The 26,050-nt window shown below is 44.0% G+C and overlaps 1 protein-coding gene across 7 annotated transcripts in view; it reads right to left on the reverse strand.

The window, feature by feature from the left end:
• Nucleotides 1-26,050, reverse strand: part of CPM (carboxypeptidase M) — a 211,192-nt gene that overhangs the window by 134,761 nt on the left and 50,381 nt on the right. For 5 of the 7 annotated variants that reach the window (XM_069229187.1, XM_069229186.1, XM_069229192.1 and 2 more), the window contains one exon: nucleotides 84-255. In XM_069229187.1, the coding sequence (XP_069085288.1) occupies nucleotides 84-252 (169 nt within the window). In that variant the 5' untranslated portion in view covers nucleotides 253-255. Of the gene's footprint in view, nucleotides 1-83; nucleotides 256-26,050 lie in introns of those variants that run through there. The other 2 variants (XM_069229188.1, XM_069229189.1) reach the window with 2 other exon arrangements.

Consider the following 26,050-nt stretch of genomic DNA (forward strand, 5'->3'; position numbering starts at 1 on the left):
GTAGCTATGTACTGTAGCAAAAATGAAGATCCTTAGATGTTCCCTAACGAAACAAGATGTGTCAATGTTATGCTCAGCCTTACCTGACACGGATTTCCCAATACTGTGCAGATAGGTGATGGAGGGGTAGTCTTTGGCCACATTCTGCAGAAAAGCTTCCACCTCTGCGGTGTTGTGGTAGGTGTTTAGCTCCAAGCCTAAAACCAAGGGTACTAGTTGTAGTGCTCCAAGAGACCAGCAGAAAAAGTCCATATTCTGGAAAAAAACAATTGCCAAAAAGAAAGTCAAATGATCGGGAAAATTAATACAGCCAGTTAGCTTCACACCTGTCAGGAAATTATTTGATTATTTACAAATGATATCCATGGCTCTGAGTCCGACTCTTCCTTATGGCAGTCCTAATTCCCTACTTTGTGCCTGAACTCTCAGACAGGCACCAAACTTATCATCATTCCACACTCGTAATTGTGCTGTCCTTCTTTTATTTCTTAAAAACTGTCTACTCCAGGAATCCCTATATTTAGGATCAGCCTCGCCCCTGTTCTAGGCTGGACTGGTCATTCTACCATTACAGCATTTCCTCGGTAGGCTGCAGGCTAAGAAGGCTGTTTTGAAAGCAGAATTGTCTGCCATCACCAAACCACACTTCCTTGGCTTCGTTCTCCTTGTGGCCTCCTCCAGTGTGTGTACAGTGTGTGGCTGTCTGAACATTTTTGCCAGAGATAATTTTGGTTTCTACTCAGGCCCGGCCTCCTGTGTCTCCCAGATGGGAGCTGCAGCCAGACTTTACCAGAGGGACAGAAATATGTATCAGGGCAGTGCCGAGGAACAATTGGACTCTGAATGAGGGTTGGAACCAGTGTGTAGTTGATCCATTACTAATTTCTTGCTCTTCCTTGTTGCAGTCCTTTTTCAGTGAGGAAATACTTAAGCTGTACCAGATTTCTCTAAATAAATCACGAGACCCTGTGAATCAATTTCTCACAACAACTAATAAGAAGCACACAATTGACTACAGTGTGGCGCCCACTGTTTAACAGGAGGTTCAGCAAGCAACAACGGTTGAAGATTCGTTTTATCAGTGCTGGGTCAATATTTCAGAAATTTTGCACTGGTGTCAAAAAACAATTACGCCAAATCCATTCACAGCGTTTTGATGATTGTGTAGTATGAAACAGCTCCAGTCTATGTTACAGAGAGATTTTGGCATAAAGGTAAAACAAGGAAAAATGGATTGTGCAACTAAATGTAACAGACTGCTTATAATATTTTTAACTGAGTAATAGAGTAATAAACAAACTAAGACCCATAGTCCACAAGTAAGTCTTAAAACAAACTAGAACAAACTGTTTTTTCCACGAACAGAACAGCCCCATCTTTCACAGTTCACGTGAGGGGAATAATTTTCTTCACTTCTTATATAAAGTGATCTAAACACATGAAATATGTTTGTGCTATGCTTGCCCTAGTGCACATATTTTTTGCTCCACCCCCTATTACACAAGAAAATAAAATGGTGTAAATACATTGACCTTTTCTGTCCCAGTACAAAGCCTTGGTAATATTGCCTGAGGGTTAATTTCTAAAGCCCTACCCCGACTGACACAGGGAAGAGGTGTGGGTTAGGACCTCATTGGTGGCATCCCCATAGGAGACCGCCGCCAGCGATTCAAAGAGAGAGCAGGGGTGGACACAAGACATGTGTGTGTGCCAGAAACCTGCCGGTCCCAGAAGTGAACTTTCAACCATAAATGATTCGGGTGGAGAGGGACAGACACGGAGTGAATAGTCACCCATAACTGCATGTATGGCTGTGACCTTCTGGCAGTGGAAGGTCACCCCGACGTAAACTAGAAGAGAATGGCCACCTAGTAGAATGAATGAAGCACTGCTATGGAAGTGGACAGTAACTCTACATGTTTAATTAATCGAAGGTGAGTGACAGGTGGTTACTGGAATGGGCGGGCCCTGTGTTGTGCCTGACTGATGGAGAACAAGGTATAGCCACTGGAGGTACACAGCCTGATTGACAGAATGGGATGATTAATGGTTACCATAAGCGTATGGTAAGATGTTATATCTTTATATCTGATAGGCTGAGATTTCATGAAGGACTGCCACCTGAAGTGAAGCAGTCACCTGGTATGCCTGAGCGACTGAAAGCCATTGGTAGAGGAGGGCCATCGGTTGGTATGGAGCAAATGGATAAGGAGTGAATGACTGAGAGCCTACTGACATGCACTGAGTTCCATAAGGGAATAAGTGAAGACGGATACTATACGTGAATGGCTACATGGTCTGAGCAAATGGCAAAGGCTGCCAGGAGGATGTGGTCTGCTGGTGAAATTAGCATGGATGCAGCTGGGTTTTAAGTTTTTGCTCAGTGTGGTGGTCCAACCATATAGGGTCAGAGACGTGGGAGAAGGAGACCGGGTTGCTGAATGTAAAGACTGCTTTGTGGGTGAGCTGGTTGACCAGTTGGGTGAGACCGATGTTGCTGAGGTGTTCTAGGAGGGTGGAGGGTGGAGGAGTTGGTGTTGTTGATATTGTCTAGGTGGAAGTTGAGGTCGCTGAGTAGGAAGTAGTGTGGGGAGCCTTTGGTGAGAGGAGCAATTAGATTGGTGATGGCATTGCAGAAGGCTGCTTGAGGGACCGGGGGTCTGTATACTAGGGTGCCTCTCATAGTGGTGTTGGCATCGGTCTGGATTTGGAAACTGAGGTGTTCATGAGGGGCCTTTGGCCATCGCCAGTGATGGTGCATCGGATGAACTCTTTGCAGATGATGGCAATGCCCCCGCCATGCTTATTGATGCAGTCTCGGTGGAGCATCTTGATCCAACCAGGGTGGCAGTGGCGATGTCGGGGGACGAGGAGGGGTTGATCCATGTTTCGGTTTCGAAAGCAGTGTCTGCATCTAGGAGGGGTTGGTATTCCAGATTTCCATGGCATGCTTGCAGAGGAAACATGTGTTGAGCATGAAGCACTGGAGAGTTAGGGAGTTGATTGTGGTCATATGTATGGGCTCTCTGGGCGGTGTTGTTGAGCAATGTCTAGTGTGAGATGCAGGAGAAACTGCACTGGATGCAGCTCAAAGGTCCTTTCATTGTGTGTGGGGAGGCCGAGAAACAGTAGTTGTTGTGCGGTTGGGTATTGAGTTCTAGAAGTTCCTTGGAGGAGTAGCGGTGGCTCAAATGGGATCCTGGTACTGGGCGCAGTCCAGGTGCAGACTGGCACAGACAGGTTTGCCTTCGCTGTGCTACAACAGCATTAAATGGGATGCTGGGCTTTACTCCTCCTCTATCAGATCTGATTACAGAGTGTGAAAATGGTCACACAGCACATCTTTATCAACTTGTTCCAGTGACCAAGCATTAAGCTGCAGTCTTTAGCAGGATGATGCTTACTCTCAAGTGTGGGCTGCCCTGCCCAAAGTGGTTTGAACAGCTTGGGTAACCATAACTTATCTCTCTTGTATTTGCATTGTGTTTTGTGGATCAGAAGTTGTGACCCCCATGTCCCCCCACCCCCCAGCACACACTGACATCTGTAGAGAAGAGTAGCAAGCAGGTCAGAAACATGCTCTAATTCCCACCTATAAATGCAGGCCAGATACAAATGTGTCACTTTTAGACACCCATTTCAGAACACTCCTAGCACTGGGCAGTACTTATGCCCATCTGGCATGCTGAATGATAGCCACCACATTTCATGATCTGTGGCTCCCAAACAGAAGCACCTGCCCCCAAGCTACTACTTATTATGGGTCATGTCCACAGTGGTGGAGCAGAATCTGGCAAGATGCTGCGTTGAGGAGCAGGTAGACATGTGACACTGACACAAAGTGAATGTCGACAAGGAAGCATGCTGTTTTGAGCACCATCTTTGTATCTTCGCATACCAAATTGATTTATCTCGCCTTTTCTAAAACCACATACATAGTTGAGTGGAAGCCAATAGCAATATAAAGGTATAGCCACGGACCGTGGGTAACCATAGGACCACAGGGCTGAACCTCAGCTGCTATCTCCTCTCCTCCAGTAGAGCCATTATGCCCAGGTACCATTGTCAGCAATTCTGCAGCCCGTGCCCTCCATGCCCTCCACAGAAAATTACAGTCGGCAACGAAAATAGAACACACCGCTGACAGCTCTTAATAAGGAGTCATGGTGTTGTTTAAGTGATCCAACAGCAAAAATCAAACTGCTGTAACGTTGCCCACTTGCCTTTTATCTCACCAGAAGCATGTATTTTCCTTCACTTTTCCACGTGACTCTCCCAACTCTCCCTGCTGTGTCCATAGCCTCTTCTCCCAGAGTATATGTTGGCAGAAAATATAAGTATTCACTACATGAGATATACCTCTAATCTTGCAGAGCATGCATGCAAGCAAACTTGACCCTCTTTAGAATATTCACCCCATTAATCTCCTCCCATCCATCTGTACATCCATTCCTCCCTTCACCCTCTCATTTATTTAGCCATCCATGTATCCTTTCATTAACTTTTCCATTTCCATTCACCCATCCATTACTCTACCCTATCATACTTTTGTACGCCCATCTATGTAACGCCGCGCCTCGACGCGGCATCTCTATTTACATCCGCGGTCGGAACGTGCTGCCGATTCTTGGAGCGCCGTTCCCCGTGTTTTCTTGCCATTTTGGCAACGCGTACTGGGAAGCATGTTTTGCGCTCCCGGTCGCGTTGCCCTTACCTCCTGTAGAGCATTTTCGTCTACCCTGTCGGTGGTGGTCTTCTTTCTGGTCTTTTTCTTTTTTTTTTCTTGTTTCTGTATTCTGCCTTTCTTCGTGTTCCTGTTGGTGTCCATGTTGTCTTCTTCCTGTTTTCATTTCCCAGCATGCTCTTTTTCTTATATACTACCTTTTTTTTCCTATTCTTTTCTATGGGCTTTTGCCCAATTCAAGATGGTGTTATTTTCATTTCCTGTGATGTCACTTCCCCTTTTACAGTAGATAAGCCACTCAGTCTTGCTCTACCTTGCGTTGCAAACACTTCCCTTTGGTGGTGCTCTTCGCTCCTGTTTGTCGTTCCTGTTTTCGTCTTGGAGTATTTTTGACTTGTTTTTTTCCTCTTTTCAAGTCCTGTTTTTTCTTCTTTTCAGGAGTTCCTGTTTGAGGTTTTTCCCCAGTTCTTGGGGTTTTTTCCTCTGGGACTCCTTCTGGAGGGTACGGTCTGCTTTGGCATTCCCTGTCAAGCGGCACCTTGGCTACTAGAAAGGGTTACCCCTATCTGGGATTATCCAGAACCTGCAGAAGACCGGGTGTTTTCTCCAATCCTGCATCCAGGGGTGAGAAGTCGAGTGCAGTTCGTGACTATCCTTTCAAAAACTGCATGCAATCCTTTCACTGATGGGTCCATCAGTATATTCATGTATCCATCCATTCTTTCACCCATCCATCCATTCACTTTTTGTCATCTGTCCATTATTCCATCCTTTTACCTGTTCACCCTTTCACCTGTCAGTCCTTTTACATCCAACCTTTCACCCTTACATTTATACACCCTTTCACCCTTCCATCCATTGATCCATCCTTCGTTCTTAGCTTTCACCATTTTCCCCATGTCAACTCCTTTCTTTGTGTCACCTTTCTTTCCTCTTCCTAATCTGTTTGACCTTTTTATCTACTTATCTTTTTTCTCTCGCTTTGTTTTTCTTTCTAACCTTTCTATCTCATGTTTGTTGTTTTTAAGTTTGCCTCATCAGCGAAATCTCTTGATAATAAAAAAGAAAAGCTTAAAAATGGGCTTAAAGCTTGCCCACTACTTACTAATACATACCATTGGTTGGCTGTCATGTCATTCTCATTTCCTTGCTTCTTATTGGTTACGCCTCCTGCTTCTTCCCAGCTGCTTGTCTTCTCATGCTTTGCCCCGTGCTTCTGTCCCTGCCATGGAGCAAGGACCTATCACAGCTTCCTGAATGTGACCAGTGTCCTTTCACTGGCCATGCACTACTCTGGGAACTTTTTTACTCTTTGCCATACACTCTGGAAGAGCACTGTATGGTCTCCTCCAACCCCCTCATCCTGCTGTTGGTCGTTGTTTCTCCGAGCCACGCGTGTCTCTTGTGTTGTTCCTTCCTCCACGTTCTCCTCCTACTGTTCATTGCTACTCCATCCTTCATTCCTTGCACCTTCCTGGTGTTGCTTATCTCCCCCTGCTGTCTGTTGTTTCTGTTCCCTCCCTCCTCCTCCCACCCAACAGTTTTTTAGACATATTGCACAGTAGCACTGGCTGCTGTGCAACGTGGCATAAAGAAAACAAATGCTATGATGGGGTCACCGTTGCCGGTGTCAGCACTTTTATTCTTTATTTTAAGTCATGTTGCACAGCCCGCACTGCTGTGCAACATGCCTAAAAACCATTGGCAAACCCAATAAATCCTGCATAGTTGAAACCTATTGGGTTTGCCAATGCTTGTTCCATTTCCTTCACTGTGCATAGCAGTCCACATCCCACAACCCTCATTCATGGTATTCATCAACAGTGTTATTTATGACTATATTTTTAGTAGACTTGCAGACAGAAGAGGCCCATAAACAAGTAATTAATGTGAGATCAGTTTACCAGCTCACCATGCCCAACAGAAGTGGAGAGTTCGATATGCCACCTCTTCGGTGATCCACATTGACTCTCTCATTCCTGCTACCAGTTCTCTTACAGGTAATTTTCCTGGTGTCCTTGCACCCACCCCCTTAGTCTCTGCTCTGCTGTATTCTCCAAGCAGTCACATGTACAGCCTCAGCACCACTTTTGTGGCATCTCTTCTGTGCCCTTATGTGGCTTTCCCCAAGAGCCATTGATAGCACTTCTGCAGCCCGTGCCCTCCTCCATCCTCTCCACACAAAGGAGCTAGCAGTGCATTGAGGCTATTAGTGTCACAACCGTCAGCAAAAACAGGAAACAGCTAAAATAATTGAATCGGTGTCTGAAATGATCGGCTTTTGTGGTGCTTGATTCAAATGTGTTTGGTGTATCTCCCGGAGAAAAAAAGATGGACTGCGTTGATACCACTAAGGTCCAAACCTCTGACCTACCACTCTAGAAGGTGCATTATCTCAGTGTACTGTCTTTCATGGATTGCAATTTGTTTCAACTAGTTTGCAACACATATACATGTAACTTATTCCACTAGCATTCATATCGGTATATAAATACTAAAGATCAGCAAAACTAGGCAAAAATATACACCTTTGCAAAATGATTTGGTGGACAAATGCTTTCACTGTGTGCAACTTCAAGATGGGTTGCAACAGGGCAAGAGTAAATGTAACCTTGCATTGTCTCATGGCCAAAAAAATGAGTACCATTCTGCTGGATAACAGTAGCACCTTTTGTTATAACTTTCTGAACTTTGGTAATAAATCGATGTATACGCAACCTGTTATTATTAAAGTGTGTAACCCACAAGAACAGCTAAAACTGACATTTCATGCCAGAACCAGGCTTAAAGGCTGTTGTCCAGGTGCTGGTCCTCGCAGACCGGACTCTGGGATTTTTCATTTCTCCCGTCTTCCAAAAATCCACTTGGCTCCCGTCAGAGCAGTTTTTGATGCTGCGGCTCGTTTTAGCTCAGGCCACGGGAATATGACTACATCACTCCCATCCTACAGGCTCTTCAATGGGCTCCCATTGATGCCGCAGGACAATCCAAAACTGCTTGCATCAAGCACAAGGCCCTACAAGACTCTACTCCCTCCGACCCGACTGGAAAACTGAAAATCTCTGGCACTCAACCTGATTCGAGAAATGCAGAAATCCTTCTGTTGCCTCCCACATTCAAGCAAAGACCCAGTGCTTCTCCAGAAGCGCAACAAAGATTGGGGACTCCGTTTCTTGCACGACCTCGTGTCATCATCTCACCTTCACAAAGGAACTGAGCATCCTTCTTCTAGAACGTCATGTCATGCTTTCCATTACACCTCTCCTTCAACTCGAGTGGTCAATTTTAAACTTTCATACTGTTAGCTTACGTTTGCGTTGGATGACTGTTGGACCCTGCTCTCTTCTACCTTGTGGATTTTATGCCTTTAACTTGTTTTGCTTATGTTTGTTCTTGGCGTTCCTTCACCCTTTTGGCTTGTGAAGTGCTCTAATGCCCTTGGGCCATATTTGCTCTATATAAAGCAACACAAGTAACTACATTTATACATAAAGAGTCCCCTGCCGTTCTTAGCTTCAAGGTTCATGCTGTAAGCCTGTCTAAAATAGGTCCTGTAATTTGATATGAGTACATTGCATTATTCTGTTTCATAATACTATCATTTTTGCAACAAGGGCGAATTTGGGCTTAAAGCGATTAATACGGGATCACGCAGTTCAGTCAGTAAGGGTAGCTGGGATTACAGCTTGAGCCCCTGAGGCCACACTGACACACTCGCCTTTCAGAGTATACCAGGATGTGTGATATTTCTCTCATCACTTGTGATCCCGCGAAACCAGGAGCCTGGCGCGTGTTATGTGCGTCTGCTGGGAGGCGGAATGTTCACTCTCGAAATGCATGGAAGGCACGGCGAGCACACAAGAGAGTGTCGCGGAGCTGTATTTTGCAGAGAATGCTGCTTGCTGGTGCAGAGGAAAGGGACCAAAGTTGCCACTGTATGTGGGAATGCTTTTAGCAACGCTTTCTAGGAAAACGCATCTGTAAACAAAATTAAATCATTTTCCCCAATGTGCACTATTCTCTGCCTAATTAAATGGCGCATGGCGTTTGCGCGTCTTTTTTTGCCTGCGGTCGCTGAATTTTTTTCTACCTTGATAAAAAAGGTAAGTGAAGCCAGGAACCTTGAGAACACATTCTGGCACTGAAGTCCTCTGCACATCGTGTGTGTCTCCTTTAAATCAAGAGAAGGCAGACAGACACAGCTGGTGCCGAGTGAAAACAGAACTACGCAGGTGGCTACGGTGACAACAGAGGTGCCCCAGATTGCCCAAAAATGCATCTGATGAGGGTCACTGCCAGGGACATAAAAATGTTCCTTTGTTTAGGACAGCAAGAGTATTTGCACTGTGGCAGGCAGGGCCGATGCTAGGCATGGGCAGTGTGGGCAGCTGCCCAGAACGGCAGCACATGCGCACTGGACCGCGCGGCGTCTCGGTGCAATTGGACTCACGGAACGGGAGCCCGTTCCCTGGGTCTCGCTGCTGTGGCGTATGGAGGCGAGGCCCAATGAAGGTCCCAGCTGCAAGGAGACACCCGTACTCACGTTTGTCCTGCAGTAAGGCCAATAAACCTCTGGCCCAGCTGCCCACAGAGAGGTAGGGCCGACTTCAGAGTTAGAGGCGCCTGGTGGGACAATTGATTTTTGCACCCCATCCTTCCATGACCTCCTTCTCCATAGATTCCCTCACTGCCGCCTTCCAGCAGTTCCACTCATCTCTCCACAGCCGCTCTCTCACATGCATTTCTTTTATTTTATAGCGCTACTCATACCAATTCTAGGGTCCAGAGAACTTTACCTCACACACGCGTTATCCATAGGCAATGAATCTTATGTATGTACATCAGTCTATAGGAGTTATAACACACACCAATGAGGATTACCATCTGAGATCTGCATGTACACGTTCTTTGCAGCAATCATATTAACCCACTGCACTACTGTATGATGAGTTAAAGCTGCCACTAGACCAAACTTGATCTTTCTCGAGCAGAAACATTAACCTCCTGCGTTATCTCAACATGCATATTGTGGCCTGAAAACTACTATACACACAAGGAAACAGGAGGTGCTTTTAAAACCAAAACGTATTTGTGAACACAGCGCCTCTGCGAGGCCAGCACCAGGTGTGGCTGCACCTGTCGCACAGTTCTAAAGCTAGCCCTGCGCGGAGGCGTCACTGGATGCCCAACGCAGTTTAGCGTCTCCCTCCAGTATTATTCTTCTCGGGTGAATAGCAACTCTCACACCTTCAGCCTTTTACGAGTTGTAAATGGCTGAGAGGGAGGTCTGAAGCCTACGAAGGGTCCGCACAAAGCAGCTTCTGGAGCAGGGGCATCTATTGAAACGGTAATAGCCCTGAGTGCGTTACATTGTATGCAAATTAGAGGGGGGCCCAAACATCCTAGAACCGTCCTTGGTGGCAGGGACTTGAAGAAAGCTTACATGGCACTCGTTGTACAGCTCATGCTGCAGAACCTGTGAGGTGAGGAAACCACATGCATCGAATTTATAGAGACTTGGTATTCAAACATTTTGAAGGCTATTTTTAGATTTCACTACAGACACCTGTCGCTGCCTGTTGCAAGACATACGTATTGTGGACAGTTTCAAAATAGTGATTACTATTGGCTGTGCCAATGCTTGTTTAACCACAAACACTAGGTACCTTTAGAATGCCCAGTATGTGGGAAAAAAAGGGTGCACATTTATCCTCGATTTCTTTCATGTGAAATAAGTAATGAACATTTAATTGCGTATTACCCCGAATATCAAAAAATGGCCGAGACATAGGGAGAGGAGCTCCTCTGCACATAAATAATAAATTAATAATGGTTTTGGTGCTCTGCTGATCCCTCATTCTTCCTCCAGGACACTGTAACTGGTATTTGCTTTCTCTATCAAACCCCCAAAAAACTCAGGAGCAGGTTGCTTCTGTGCCAGTGCCTTTCAACCCTACAGTGCGGTAGGAACAGTAACCCAAAGCTAAGAGTCTTAGGATTTAATTGCATAAAAAGAACTCTGGTAATCAGAAGCAATGTGTGTCTCTCTCTCTCTCTCTCTCAGAGCACTTAAGGAGACAGGAATAGTGCAAGGATTTAGAGCACGCCAGGCAACATAGCATTTTTTCCTCTAGGATGCACACACGCGGGAGAGTTTATTGCATAAAAAAGAACTCTGGTTATCACAAGCAAGTTCACGTCAATTATGTGTGTGTGTGAAACAGATCACTTCAAAAGACAGGAACAATGCAAGGATTTAGCGCACACCCGGCAACATGGCATTTTTCACACTAGGATGTATGAGGTAGACAGAAAAAAGGAAACTTTGGGGCAGTTGAGGTAATTTGGATCACCACTAGGTGGCATCCTAAGGGCAGCACGAGGTGGTTGTGGAAACACTGCTTTTCTAGGAGGTAAGTAAAAACTACTGCATTGAACACATATACATATAAAAAGATGCTGTCCTCCACACTGATGCAAATATTACAAGACTGAATAGAACCCTCCCACCAGAACTGGGACTTCTCAGTCATAAGTTGTCTCCCCCTGGTCCCATTGGGAGTTACATTGATAAGTTAAGAGGCAGCAATCTGGTGCCTTTGCTGGTGCTGAATTTTAAAGTTGTTTCCTAATAAACCTAATAGGGACACAAGAACTTTCCAGGCAACTAATTAATATATTCATCATGAAAAATCCCCTCTGAGAGGACCTACATGTTTGAAAGAGTCTAGCCCCAGCAACAAGCAGATGTAGATCCTCCACACCCTTCTGCGGATCTGAGATAAACGAAAGCCACCAAGTGTTTGAAACTGCCGAATGACACTTACTGATGAATACATGGGATGGGATCTAGACTGCCACCAATGCTCATATTTGGCATCAAAAGGCTGAACTTGTGCAGTGTACCAAGAGACAAGAAAACCAACTCTAGAGTCTAAAGGACTACAACAGCTACTGGAACATACCGTAAACCACTGAACAGTCTGGAAGCAAGACTTCCAAGGAACAGAAGCAAGGAATGTAAAATGAGACGACATATTGAATAGGACACCCCAGCCAGAGATTGCCCCTGGTGCAACCACAGAAGGATGGAAAAATAAATCTCACTGAAAATAACAGAGAACCGGAGGGAGATTAATTTTTCCTGGCCATGTGAGTCTCTTCTGCAAATATGAATTAATTGGGATTTTTTCTGGACTGACTCTGAGAATCTGCATTCTGGGCTCCAAAGAAAATGAGGCAAAATCAAAGACAGTGGACAGCTCCACCAAGCTTGTAAGCAGTACCATGAGCAGGACGACTGCTGCCCACCACTGCCTGATACACAATAAGCTGAATGTTTACATTTGTGCAATTGTACTGGAGTCCTGATTGGTATAACAGCTGTGCAATAGCTGCATCTCTACCCCCAGAACCCCATGGGGTCAAAAGTAGTGGGCAGTGCTTCACAAATCGTCTAAACTGAGTCAATACATACATTTGAAGAAATATCATGCTTTGTGCATTCAGAACAGAAGAGCCTTGCTTAATGTGTCATAAATGTTAAGCAATGTACAAGCAAGGAATTTTCAGCATTAGGAAATGGGACCTTGAAGGACTCTCCACACTAGGGGATGTCATGTCAGGGGTGATACTAAAATCTCTTACAGTAGTAAAGAGGGAATACTGTCTCCACCGCAATCAATTCTTCAGATACCTGTTTCAACAATCCGTAATGCCCTCAATAAAGCATGTAAAATACCTCCCTGATCACAATCTATTGGAAGCAAATGTACAGCTTGGGTGCTGAAATCTTTCAAAGTCTTGCGGATTCACTCCTCCTCAGTGGCAAACACGTGTGGCTATTCTAACAGATTATGGGGGGCCTGGAAGGGAGATTTGGGCCCTTTTGATGACAACTAGGAGGAGTTGCTTGCATCCCAGGGGAAGGTCACAACTGCTTCACAATTCCATGCCACAGAACTAAGGGCCAGATGTAGCAAGAATCGAATTTGCGAATCGGAAATTGTGAGTCGGTGCGACTCGCAATTTCCGATTCACAAAGTCGTATGCAGAATGGTGTCTCAGACACCTTCTGTGAATCGCAAGGGGGTCGCAAAGACCCACCTCATTAATATTAATGAGGTGGGTCGCAATTTGCGACCCCCTTGCGATTCCCTGCACTCACAGGGATGTGGAGACAGCAGACCTCCATGTCTGTGACTGCTTTTTCAATAAAGCAGTTTTTTTTTTGTAATGCAGCCCGTTTTCCTTAAAGGAAAACGAGTTGCAATACAAAAGAAAAAATGAAACCATTTGGTTTCGTTGTTTCATAGCAGGCAGTGGTCCATTGGACCACTGCCTGCTCTGAAAAAGCATTTTGTGCGACATTCACAAAGGGGAAGGGGTCCCGTGGGGACCCCTCCCCTTTTGCGAATGAGTTAGCACCCACTTCAAGTGGGTGGTAACTGCGAATTGCTTTACGACCGCTTTTGCGGTCACAAAGTAATTCTGCATCGTGGTGCGAGTCACAAATAGGAAGGGAACACCCCTTCCTATTTGCGAGTTGCATTCCCATTTTGCGAGTCGGTACCTACTCGCAAAATGGGAATGTGCATCGCGATGGCCATTTTGCATGGCGCAAACTGCGATTTTCGCAGTTTGCGCCATGCAAAACGGTTCGTACATCTGGCCCCAAATTACTTGAACCATGGCTAATATTCTGCCAAGAGATTCTGGAAGATGGGGGTCGTGTCTTTTCCCCTATGTTTGAGATGTTCAAAGCAAATGAGAAACCTCCTCCATATGTTGTTGGGGTGCATGAGCTTAACCTCCTTTTGGTAGGGTGTGCTCACCTGTCTGGGTGAGGAGTTGGACTGGGAGCTTCCCCGGGATCCCAAGACTCTCCTGAATGCCACGGCAGACATCAACAGCAGTAGGTACAGATTGGCATTACTGTGATTGGGGCTAATGGTGTCCAAGAGGGATATAACCAATAGCAGCGACTGCCACTACAGGGCGCCACCCAAAATTATTTCCTAGTTATGTGGATGGTAATTGTCAAGAACAATTACCATCCACATAAGTTGTTTTGTAATTTAAAAAAACAAAACAGGGCTTTAAGCCCATTCCATGTGCTGCCCTCGGTGTCTGGCTGCCTCTCGTTCTTGCTGAGACGAGAGTCAGTCATCGAGGCACTACTGTGAGAGACACATGCTCTAGTGAGCATGTACAACACAGCTTTTTTTTTTTTTACTACAATCCTTAAGCAGGCTAAGGGCCAACCTAGTGCCAGCCCTGGCCTGCAACCTTTGGGGGTCTGAAGAAACCCCCCATTCATGACACCAGCACCTCCTGGGTGTCTAGGGCACAAGCCCTGTATTCCTGGGACTGCCTATCAATCATTTCACAGGCTGCAGGCACATCCTTCCAAAACTTGTCACCTGTGATGTGTTGGGAAAGGGTGTTACTTGCAGTCTTTGAAGGACTGAGGGCATGTGACTCGAGGTCACAGAGTCATGAGACTGTGACCTTGAGCCACACGTATACTGTAAACAGATACACTGCGCATGCTTTAGCACGCACAGAGGCCCATATTTATACTTTTGACGGAAACCAGTGCAGGCGCTGGTTTGCGTCAAAAAATTTACCGCCAGCTAACGCCATTCCTACGCACCAGGCGGGCGCCTTATTTAAGGATTGACGTTAGCCGGTGCTGTGGGCTGGTCAGAGTAAAATAAAATGACTCTAACCAGGCAGCGCCGGCGTAGGGAAAAATGGGGGTTGTGTGTCAAAAAATGGTGCAAGTCAGGTTAGAGTAAAAAATGATGGCTCAAACCAGACTTGCGCTATTTTTGGACGCACAATCCCCATTGAAATGATTCCTGTCTTAGCAAAGAGAGAAGTCATGCCCCCTTGCCCAATGTATCTGTTGCCTGTTTTTATTTTGTATAATTTGGAATTCAAAACCAGTAAACATGATTCATAAAGGAAGCAGGCATTTTCAACTATTTTAAGTATTTGATTAACATAAATGAGGAAGTGAATAGACTAGCCAATACCTTTAAACTGAATTTACTTAAGCACGTCCGTTCACAGACTGCCACAAGGAGAAAGCACCGCGCGTCATGAGTGCTGTTTGGAACTTGAACTTCTAGTTTCATTAGAGCTCTCGTGTGACCAAAACAAAAGCCCGTGTCAGACGCTAATTCAATGTCATGATCTCACTCCTGTCAAAGACTGAAAACAGCACGCTTTGTTGTGGCGCAGGACGTAATGCCTAAACCGCTGCCCCTACAAGAAAAGACCCAGCACTTACCCTGGAAAGCAGTTGTTACATTTGTTGTATTGTATATATAGCATTTGTATACGCTTACTAGCCCTGCCTCGGGGGCTGGAGGCAATATTCACGCGGATACAGCTACTGCGGTTGGGGGTGGAATTGTCATGGCTTTGAGCCTGTTTAGGGAGTGGTTTCCTCGTCCTGCGTGATGACCACCGAGGTGCAGTTGTCACAACAGCAGAAGGCCTTCAGATGAGTCTTCGTGGCACTTCCAGGGTCCATGCAGTGCTTTAAATGGACCGGTACTGTCCGGTACTGAGTACCGGCACTTTTTTATTTTGAGAGGGAGAGTACCTGCACTTCTTGGGAAAGATACAATATTCTTAATTGGAGAGTACCGGCACTTCTGAGAAACAAGCAGGTGCTCTGGTACAGGGTACCTGCACTTCTTTTTTCCCATTTCAAGCACTGGTTCCGTGTTTATGACTACGGGAACCAGGTGCAGAAACAATGAGCTCCAACATCCCAGGAGCCGTAATCACTTACCAGCTCCTCCGAAAACAAAAGAATTCAGGGTGGCGGGCATTGCCTGGCAGGAAGGACTTAAAAGAGGCCCGGCATGTGAGCAGCCCACTGCCCAGGCCCCTAGCTCTGCCAGTCGGTGGAACTCGGTCGTGCACTTGCTCTGCACTGTGCCACACTGCCCTGCTCACCTGGAGGTAAATCCTTCCACAGTTGTTCGCAGTCCAGGTGTCTGTAAAATAAGCAGTGCACATTGGCATGATTTACGACAGCAAGTAGGACTGCGGTTAACTTAAAGAAGTAAAAATCAAGTAAGCAGGACATTGAACTCCAGCCATGAACTCAGGAAGAAGGGACACAGACTCCTGAAGGCTGCAGCAGTCCTGAAGGAACAGGCATAGGTCTGCCTTGCATTTTGAGTCCTGACTAAGCCATTAAAATTCTGCTGCAGCGAAACAAAACAAAATTTACGTCTGTAGACAATGCATAATTGGAGATAAAGAATTTGATGTGTGATGTTTCAGTACGCTTTTGAGGTGTAAAATATGCCCTATTGCATTGCAAGCAATCCATAGTAGGCAGAATGGCACACTGAACAGCCAATAGTGTGAGGTGAGGAAGTAATACTCACCTGGGCAGATTTAAAGCCAACTATATGTATAATTTAAAGCATTGGTAAAGAAAGATCTTGCAGATAGCTGCCGCGTTAAGCCTGAACTAAAAATAGAAATTCCATACCCTGTCCAAAATAGGAAGTGCAGAATACCTGTCTTTCAAAGGTAACAAAAAACAGGAGTTTTGAGGGGTGTATGCGGTTCTACTTACAGGCAGGCAGACCATCGAAATTGTGTGGCTTTGCAGTCTCTCCATCTCTCACATAATTATGCTTTCGGTGCACTTACATCTGCTAAATTTGTTGCTGGTTTGAACAAAACATGAACAAAAATAGCTCTGAGCGCTTTTGCAATAGGAAACATGCCCCGTTCACCTGATGGTGGTGCTGTCTTTAGGCAAGGAGCTGACATTTGTGGAGACCTGTTGTTAATATCTACAATTAACTGACTGGGGACTATCTTCTGTCTAGACTGGATAACAAGAACCTCACACATTTAAATGTACCTCAAACAGGGTTCAAATAATTATATGTTCTTTGTCATGAAAATATTTTGGTTCATCATTAATGCAAGCTCAAATGTACCCTGTAGTGTTCTCAGAGCGGTGGTTACGTAAAGGTGTGATCTGAGTTTAGAAGAATCCCAAACATTTTGCATCCCTTAAGACATTGATTCTGATTCATGCACCGTGAGTATCAGCAATTCTGGGATGTGGTAATACTGTTATTCTAACTTGAACCTCAAGGATACTCTTGTACATGAGAAACCATTTCCCTCCCAGAAATGGTACCACCTTTTAACTGGTTAAGTGTCTGGTGAGAAAAACCTAGAATGTGACATTTACAGCCAGAGGGCTTGTAATCCTCGATTCGGCTCTGTAATTGGCAAAATCAGGAATTATTCAAAATAATTATTTTAAAATGCGCAACAGAGGCCTACGTGTGTATGCAAAGTAAAGTACTATTGTGCAGAGCTGCTTCTTCTAATCTCGAGAAGTATTAATTTCTGTTTCAAAAATGTAATATATTGTATTTTACTGCTTTTCTTCTCTTTGGTCCCTTTTTGCTATCTACCTTCTTCCCCTTTGCTCTGGCTCTATCCTTAGAGTGTTTGTGGTTCCCACAAGGTGCTTCTCAGTTGAGAGCTGACTGTTAGTGTTGTAGTAAGTGTAGGAAATTAGGCCCAAATTTACGAGATTTTGGCACAGGCCAGTGCAGCAAGCCACCTTGCTACGCTGCCCTGTGTCAAAGGGAAAGGGCAGGAATGGGCATACCTATGTCCTACAGCGCATTCTTGTCCTTTCCAACTGTGCTTGCATCATTTCAGCAGAGTAGCGCCAATGCAGGCCCTCTTGCACCATGGTGCAAGAGGGCCTGCATTGCATGCAGCATTGTTTTTGTGCAGGAAGGGAATCCGGGGAGGCTTTCTTCTCTTTCTATGTATGCTGCAGAAAGAAGCACACATAGAAAGAGGCAAAACGAGGAGAAATAGTGATATTTCTCCTTTCAGTGCCTCCCCTGGGAAGGCAAAAGATTTTCACCATCCAAGGTCTTGTAAATCTGTGGATGCATCAACATCCATGGGTGTTGAACGGAACACCCACTGCAATGCCCATGGAACACCTCCCTAACGCAGAGTAAGACAACACAGCGTTTTGCGCTTCCTTGCCTTACTCCATATTTATGAGGCCATTCAACGCCACGCAAAATGGCTTTGTGTGGTCTCATAAATATGATTTAGTGTTTTGCACCACCGTTGCGTCACAAAAAGTGGCCTTCGTTTATTATTCAGAGTGGGTGACTACCCACATTAAGGAATAATTACAGCCCTTGTCAGGGTGTCAGGTTGAACACACAAAATTACTAAATTAACCTAAACTCAACCCCCCCCTAATGTAGTGTAATGTGGATTTGTGGAGTGCAAAACTTGTCACCCGTTAGGGTGTGTAGGCACGTAGTAGGTGCGGGTTCTGTAAGTAGGATCAGTTGAAGAGCCAGGATTCAGTTTCTTGCAGAAATCCATAAGTGACTCTGCTGTCCTGCCGTGCCGGGGGAGTAGTTACAGGATTTGCCTGCCAGGTAATAAAAAGCCCGACCTCCTGTCTTGTTTCTATGAACATGGGGGTGTGGGCGAGTGCGAATGATGCAGAGCGGAGGTTCCTTGTTAGTTGGTGTAAGTGTAGACAGTAGCTGAGGTAGGTGGGACCCTGGTTGTGAAGTGCCTTGCAGGCGTGGGTGAGCATCTCGAACTGGCAGCATTTCTGAATGGGGAGTCAGTGTACTTTTGGGTGGGTAGGTGTGATGTGGTGTGGCGAGGAAGATTGAGCATTAATCTGGTGGCGGCATTTTGGATGATATGCAGCTTGTGTAGCAGGTGTGCCAAGATGCCATAGTAGAAGGCATTATCACAAAATAAAATGATGAACAGAGTGTTGAAACTTTTCAAACACTCACCCCCAGTCACAGATCTGGGTTTAATCCATCATTATTTTGCTTGCCACGTTACCCCAGTTCAGACCGAGCTATATGCAATTCAGTCTTGACCCTGCTCCCTATGGAAGCAGTCCAGCCCAAACTGCCAAGCCAGGTTCTCCCTGGACAGGATTCAAGCATCCTGGGACCAGTTTCATGGTATCACCCTTTATCAGCCAGGCTAGCTTGAATCCAGTGGCGCAGCAAGCAAGGGACCCACGTCTGGGCCTACACTAGCCACTTAAGGCACACAAAGTAACATCACAAAATAAAATGATGGAGGGAGTGTTGAAACTTTTCAAACAGTCACACCCAGTCACAGATCTGGGTTTAATCCATTGTTATTTTGCTTGCCACGTCACCCCAGTTCAGACCCAGCTATATGGAAATCAGTCTCCACGCTGCTCCCTATGGGAGCAGGCCAGCCCGAACTGCCAAGGTTCTTCTTGGACAGGATTCAAGCATCCTGGGACCGGTTTCTTCATCAGCCAGGCTTGCTCTAATCCAGTGGTGTAGAAAGCAAGGGACCTATGTCTGGGCATACCCTAGCCACTTAGGGTTCACAAGGCAACATCACAAAATAAAATGATGGACGGAGAGTTGAAACTTTTCAAACACTCACCCCAGTCACACATCTGGGTTTAGTACATCGTTATTTTGCTTGCCACGTAGTAGAGGGCATTGGCATAGCCCAGTCTGCTTGTGATGAGTGCATGGGTGACGGTGTTTCTGGTGTCAGGAGGGAGCCATTTGATAATTTGCTGAGCAAGCGAAATATGTGAAAGCAGGCAGAGATGACAGCATTGATTTGATGTCTCATGGTGAGGTTGTTGTTGAGGATGATGCCCAGGTTTCTGGCGTGGTTAGAGGGTGAAGGGGTGGAGCTTGGTTCTGTGGGCCACCAAGGTTCATTATTGTTGTCGAATATCAGCACTTCTGTCTTGTCAGCGTTGAGTTTGAAGTAGTTGTCTCTCATCCAGTTGGACACAATGGTCACACATATTTTGAATTATTTTTGGTAGTGTTGGTGTCTTCTGCGAGGCATAGGATGATTCGGGTGTCATCGGTCTAAGAGATGATGGTTCTTGGATTTGTGGAGTCTGGAGATGAGTGTGTTGTCCAAGAGAATGAGTGCAATAGTCTCACCTCAGTCTAATATGGTGCAAATGTTGTCTGAAGTTCCATGAAGGCCGTTTCGGTGATATGGTTGCTGTGGAAATCTGATCGCGAGCTGTCCAGGTGCTATGGCACAGAGCAAACTGGCTTAACTTAGGACAATGTGTAAATTATTTTTGTAGTACCAAAACAGAAATAAAGGCAAAATACAAAACAATAAAAATCCCAAATCAAATTATACAAATAGAATATGGTTTAACAAACACAAAAATGATACCAAAATGACAAAAACCCAATAAGGGGAACTGGAGAAATGTTTTTTAAAGTTTTAAGTAGACGTGGCACCCAATAGCACTAAGTGCAAATGATGGACAATAGTTATGGTAGACATAGACCTATACTCAGTTTGAGGCTGATGGCAATGGAGCGCTGGTCAGGTAATCCAACCAGGTTTGTCCTGGTCAAAGATTTTACCTTCTGATTTTATTCCTTTAAGTCCCAATTCACCACAGGAGTACTCTTCTAAAGCCTCACCACAGGTTCTTTAGGGGAGGGACTGAGAGATTCATAGGGTGTCAAGCAGACGCCAGCAGCAGGGTACAGTTCACGTTCAGTTGCCACTGGTCAGCTAGGTACTTTCAGGAAAAGGCCATTTGTAGCTTGTTGTATCCCGGTAGCTTGAACAGGAGATTAGCCGTAAGACCCTTGGACTTCTGGGGCACAGGAAGACGCAGGTCCAGCCCTTCAGGGATCTTTTCCGGTCATTGACTGCAGATCCAGTCCTCTTCTAATTTTCTACAGATTCAAAAAGTTTTCTTTAGTGTGTGCCTGGAGGGGCCACATATATGCCTGGAAATAGCTACTGGGTGGGGATTGACTCCTGGGCACGCATTAAACCAATGGAGTAAATGTTCCCTGTGCAAACCCTACCACTATGGGCATTTTCACGATGGTGAAAGCCTTCAGCCATACTAAACTTGGGCTCTGAGAGCTGGGGGATGTTTGGGGAGTGTAATAAGATAATCGTACTGCCCTCTCACATTTAACACTAAAATCCAGTTTGAGGCAGCCATTGTACCCACAATAAACCCAGAGACAGAAGTCTGGTAGGACAAACGGAAAGTCCTTTGTCATCTAGACAGTGGCATGTACTAGTGGTAAGTAGGGGTATAGTTCTAAAGCCTGCAAAAATGTAGGGTCACGCAAAAGGTGAAAAATCCTGGGTGACCACACAGCAAAAGTGCATTTCCTACAGTAAGAAATAAACTGATCTTCGTGCACCTGATAACTGACAGCAGATTTGTACCACTGGAGATTTGTGTGAAGCCTTCAGTTTAACCTATATTACACTGCTGTATATTGGAATGAGGGGCTTCCAAAAGCCCTAAGGTGTGGAGAGGCATAATTTGTTTAACAATTTTAGTTTTATGTAATACACTTCAAGTAAATTGACCTTGATGACTCACAACATTGGTATGTAAGAGCACTAATGAATAAGATGCAAAAAATAATTCACTTCAGTGTATTATATTGTAGGGGAAGCAAGTAACTGAAAAAAGCATAGAAAAGAGCAATATCAAGTTGCCATATTAATAAAAATACAGCCCTTTTCAACTGTAAAAAAGTCTGCAGACATTTCATGAGTAAAGTCCAGTTGCAGGGAGCTGTTATGCCGTGCAGATAACAGGGTTCACAGTACAGCTGTGGTCCACAGGGCTCAGAAGTCTGTCTTTCCTTGGCACAGTGCAGGAGGCAGACTCCTTTGTTTGTCTCATGTGCATGCTTCTATCCATAGAATCACTCTTTACATTCTCTGTACATTCTTCTACCTCTAAGGGTGATAAACACTGTACCTCTAATCCAGTTGCCAACATTTTCTGGAAATTTGGTTTTGAGCCCATGTCGGTAAAATCTTTTTTTCACAAAATGGCTCCTACATAAGCTTTCCATGAAGAAACAGGAGGTGACACATTTAGTTCCTCCCAAATCATCATGGTCACCTACTGTAATGTTGTAGCATTCCATTGTACAATGGCGTCACCACACCCTACATGTCACTTCTTGTTTCCTACTTCACCTACTTCCTGTTTCAACCTTTAAAAGGATCTGAAAGTTGTAGTATGATGTTCTGCAACTCTTCATTAACAGTGGTGGTGAGGTTTCTCTCATGGTTACCTACTCCTATTTTTTGTGCTTTCTGCTCCATCTCCTGGAATCCTGCTCTGTCTCCTGTAATCCTGCTTCATCTCCAGCATTCCGGCTCAGTAGCCTAGAATCCTGCTGCTGCTGGATCCAGTCCTCGTCTACTCCAGGATCCTCAACAAGTCTTTACTTTAAATATCCTATCTGCCTGGAGGTTTTTTAATACTACACAGCTTTTTCATACAAGCAGCACCCCTTCAAAGAGACACCTATTGCTTCCACTTGACATTCCTAAGTATTAAGAAACACTTACTTCTGTCAGCTTGAAGGACCGAAGAAGGTGTGGCTGTTGCATCCAGCTATTGCCAGGAGTCAGAATTAAAAACCTCTTGATTGTATTATAGGATACAACAATTAAAAACAATTAAAAATATTGCAATATAAAATATCTCCAAAAAATTTAGAGGACAAAAGTATGTATGTGAAGTACAACGATTTTGAAAAGAAGACCAAAATGTAATAAAAAAATAGGTGTGCTTATCTAATGTTAAATATTAAACATTATATTACCTTTAAAAAAGATAGATACTACAATTTTATAAAACACATAGACATATGTATATAAGGTGAAAAAATATAAAAAAAGATTATACTTTACAAAAATAAAATAAAACTCTATACTTTAAATGAAATACAGGGCATAATAAACATAATATTGAAATAATTAAAATGATTAAATAAACAAAAATAATAACATTAAAATACCAACAATAAGTATTAACGATTACAAACAGTTGATATGAAAAATTATAAACAATGGACTTTAGAGGGGTCACGTTTACTATTCCCACTGCAACCTTAGCAATAGTATGGAAAGTGCTGCATTTGAAGGGGTCAGATTTACTATAACTCCAACGTAAACAACATTAGGAAATGTGTTGGACTTTGGAGGGGTCAGGTTATTGTTCCCAGCCCAACCTGAACAACAGTAGGGAAAGTGTTGGACTTTGGAAGCGGCAGATGTTCATTTCCCACTCCACCCTAAGCAACAGTAGGTAAAGTGGTGGATTTTGGAGGGGTCAGATTTACTATTCCCACTCCAGCGTAAGCAACAACAGGAATGGTGCGGTAGTCTGAAAGGCTCAGATTTACTGTTCCCAATCCTAAATTAAAAAATAAATACATAACTAAACAACTGTCAATAAATAAATAAATACATTCAAATAAAAATTAAAAAAAATCTTTAACTATATCACAAAAGTAAAAATAAAAAAAAGATTGAGACTAAAAAAACGACACACACTTGATATTAAAATAATAAGAACTTATTACACAATTTATAAAACACAAACTATTTTAAAGCACAACATAAAAGACTTACCTGCAAAATTATCATTACACAGGGACCAACGTTACAGTGGAAGGTGAGCAGAGGTTCCACTTAGATCAAAAGGCAATGTGGGGCAGAGGTAGGTTTCACTTGTAAACGTCACACCGAGAAAAGGAAGCGGAGGGAAATAGAGAAGCATAATGGCAGACAGAAACTATGCTCTGGGTTAAAGTTATCAATCGTGGAACTGACAGACAGTTCTTCTGTTTTGTGTAATATTTTCATAAAAAGTCGAGCAGATAATTTGTATATGTCTTCGAACGGAATAGAAATGCAAAACATCCACATAAAGCAAACACTGTCATGCCTTCAGCTCTCTCTCCTCTAAAACAACACATTAAAAAAAGACCAAGGTCTGCGTAAATGCTTTTTACAAAGAAGCTTGTCAGTCATTGAACCCTGCACCCACCCAGAGTGGGGGTGAAACTGCGGGCGGTGGGGGAGGGCGAGTGACAAAGAGGAAGAACAATACAGTTTCTAATCCAGAGAGAATAATGCAGTTTCTAATTCTGTCTCCTTGAGTACACTGTGTGCTACTAGGCAAATGAGGAGGGTAAGTGATTGGGCTCTGAGGAAATGTTGAGTTTTTAGGAATTTTAGGGAATATTAGTGGCAAATTTGACATTTTAATGGACACAGGGAAAGTAACAGTGATCAAAACTAGATGCCATTTTCTTTAAAATATAGTAATTTAAGGCCACCAAATGATTTAAACTGATGGAGATGATCAGAATTTTCAGCCTCGTCTGTAGATTTTGTTGACATCTAATTTGCAATCCCTGGGCATACACCTGTGTGCAAGGGATTATAAATGGTGTGATGTTTATTGGCACCGCTTGGTAAATTTCAGAATGTCAAACCTGTTGGAATTTAAAGATTGAAATAGACTCGAAAAGTGTGGGAAGCACAAAAAAATCCACATGTAATGCCCAATTTCAGGGTAAAAATCAGGTAAAGTGATACTTTTTGCACACGGACACCTCAGGTGGCGCATAATCAGCTACAAAGTATATAAATGCGGCATTTCAGATTTGGCAGATAATCCACACATTTACATAACAAAGCAGGAAACACCCTATCACTTGAAGAAAAGAGGTCACTCGTTCCCTTCCCGGGATGAACTTTGTACAGCCAGGGAGTAGGCTCCATATAGATTTGGCTCACTGTTTTAAATCTATTCTGTATAATTTAATGGAGGTTGACAACACTGGCCATTTATTTATTTCATTTAGGTTCGACAAAACGTTACTGAAACATAATTCAAATATTACAACACATTAAAGTTTGAAACACATTAAAATAGCACGACAATCAATGACAAATATTAGCCGTGATAGGTGAATATAGTAATGAAATTGAATGTTATGTTAATCATATTTTTCTTAGGGCATGCAAACTGGACTAATAAACAATACATGCATTATGTTCTGTGTAACACAATTACAGAGGCTGCAACATGTGACTTTTAACACATACACAGTGCAACGATTGGAGACCCACCCTGTGTCAGACTGATAAACATTGACAAAGGCAATCGGACTCACCTATACATTATCTACTTTCTTTGTCAATGTGTTTTTTAGGTATATTTTATAGTATAGGATGGTATGACCTGTTATTGTATAGTATGGTATGGTTTGCCCTGTTATTGTCCAGTATGATATTGTATGATATGGGATGTCATTGAATGATGTAGTATGGGAAATAAACTTTATGGCTTTATTGCACATTAAAGGACAATATTATTCTTACTGACGCAGAAAATGGGTGGCTCTAGGGCTGTTTAAAGGGTTATTTTTTAGTTTGCAAATGATTTCACAGACAGCACATGCACTTTCTCAGGTGAAGCCTAAAAAGCATGATATGGAGAGGAAACACGGCTCAGAACTGCTTACAGTGAAAGCACTTGTCCTCTCTTCATGCAGTGGTGGTTATAAACACACACCGGCATCAAGCTCTGCTTAGTTGTGCAATGAACTGTAGCGAACAAAGTGAAGAGAGTGGGAAAGCTGATTCCCTGCATTGCTTTGGGGTGTGTGTGTGTGTGTGTCGAATCTAAAGCAGGTGAAACCAAAATCTTTATAGAACTGTCTGTAAGGAGACCACAATCAGCAGCCACTGACTGATGAAAAGAAAAGAAATGAGAGTGACGATGAAGCCAATCAATGGTAAGTAATGAATAGGCTCGAAGCCATTTTACTTTTTTTTCCAGTAACAAAAGATATTGCAAGCAACAGCGCATGTGCTGTCTCAGGTGAGACCTACAAAGTGTTGCACATGTGGGTCCACTTTGGCTCTTAACTACAAGTGCAATTGGGACATTTTTGCAGCGTGAAAACAGTAATCATGCTTTTAATTACTATGCAATATGCAAACTCACTTTTGAAACTATGACGTTTTCCCTATGCTTCAGGAACAGCTTTAGTTTTAGTTTTTATGCAGCATCTCGTTATGTTTGCCTTTAAGCAGAAAGATCACTCTGGGCTACGATGGGTGATGGCATAGTGAGCATTAGATCCATTAAAACCTCATTAACAATTACTGCCCATAATAAACTTGAGGAAGTACCCAAAAAGTGTAATACTTGTGCAAATCGCCAAAATTTGAAACCCACCAAGCCAGTAGCATAATGAAACTTGAGGGCCCCCCCCTGCAAACTACATGAAGGGCCCCACTCCGGACTCACTCAGAAGCAATAAGGCCAGAGTACTGTGATGAGGGACCCCCCTGCTGCTCGGGGCCCACCCGCATCACAGTGGCTGCGAGGGCCTGTGTTACACCACTGCACCAAGCCCAAAGTAAGGCAGGTCCCATCTGAAGCAACACTTGGCCATAATGAGAGATATGCTC

The sequence above is a fragment of the Pleurodeles waltl genome, chromosome 4_1 (assembly GCF_031143425.1).
Source record: "Pleurodeles waltl isolate 20211129_DDA chromosome 4_1, aPleWal1.hap1.20221129, whole genome shotgun sequence".
In the NCBI taxonomy this organism is placed as follows: domain Eukaryota; kingdom Metazoa; phylum Chordata; class Amphibia; order Caudata; family Salamandridae; genus Pleurodeles; species Pleurodeles waltl.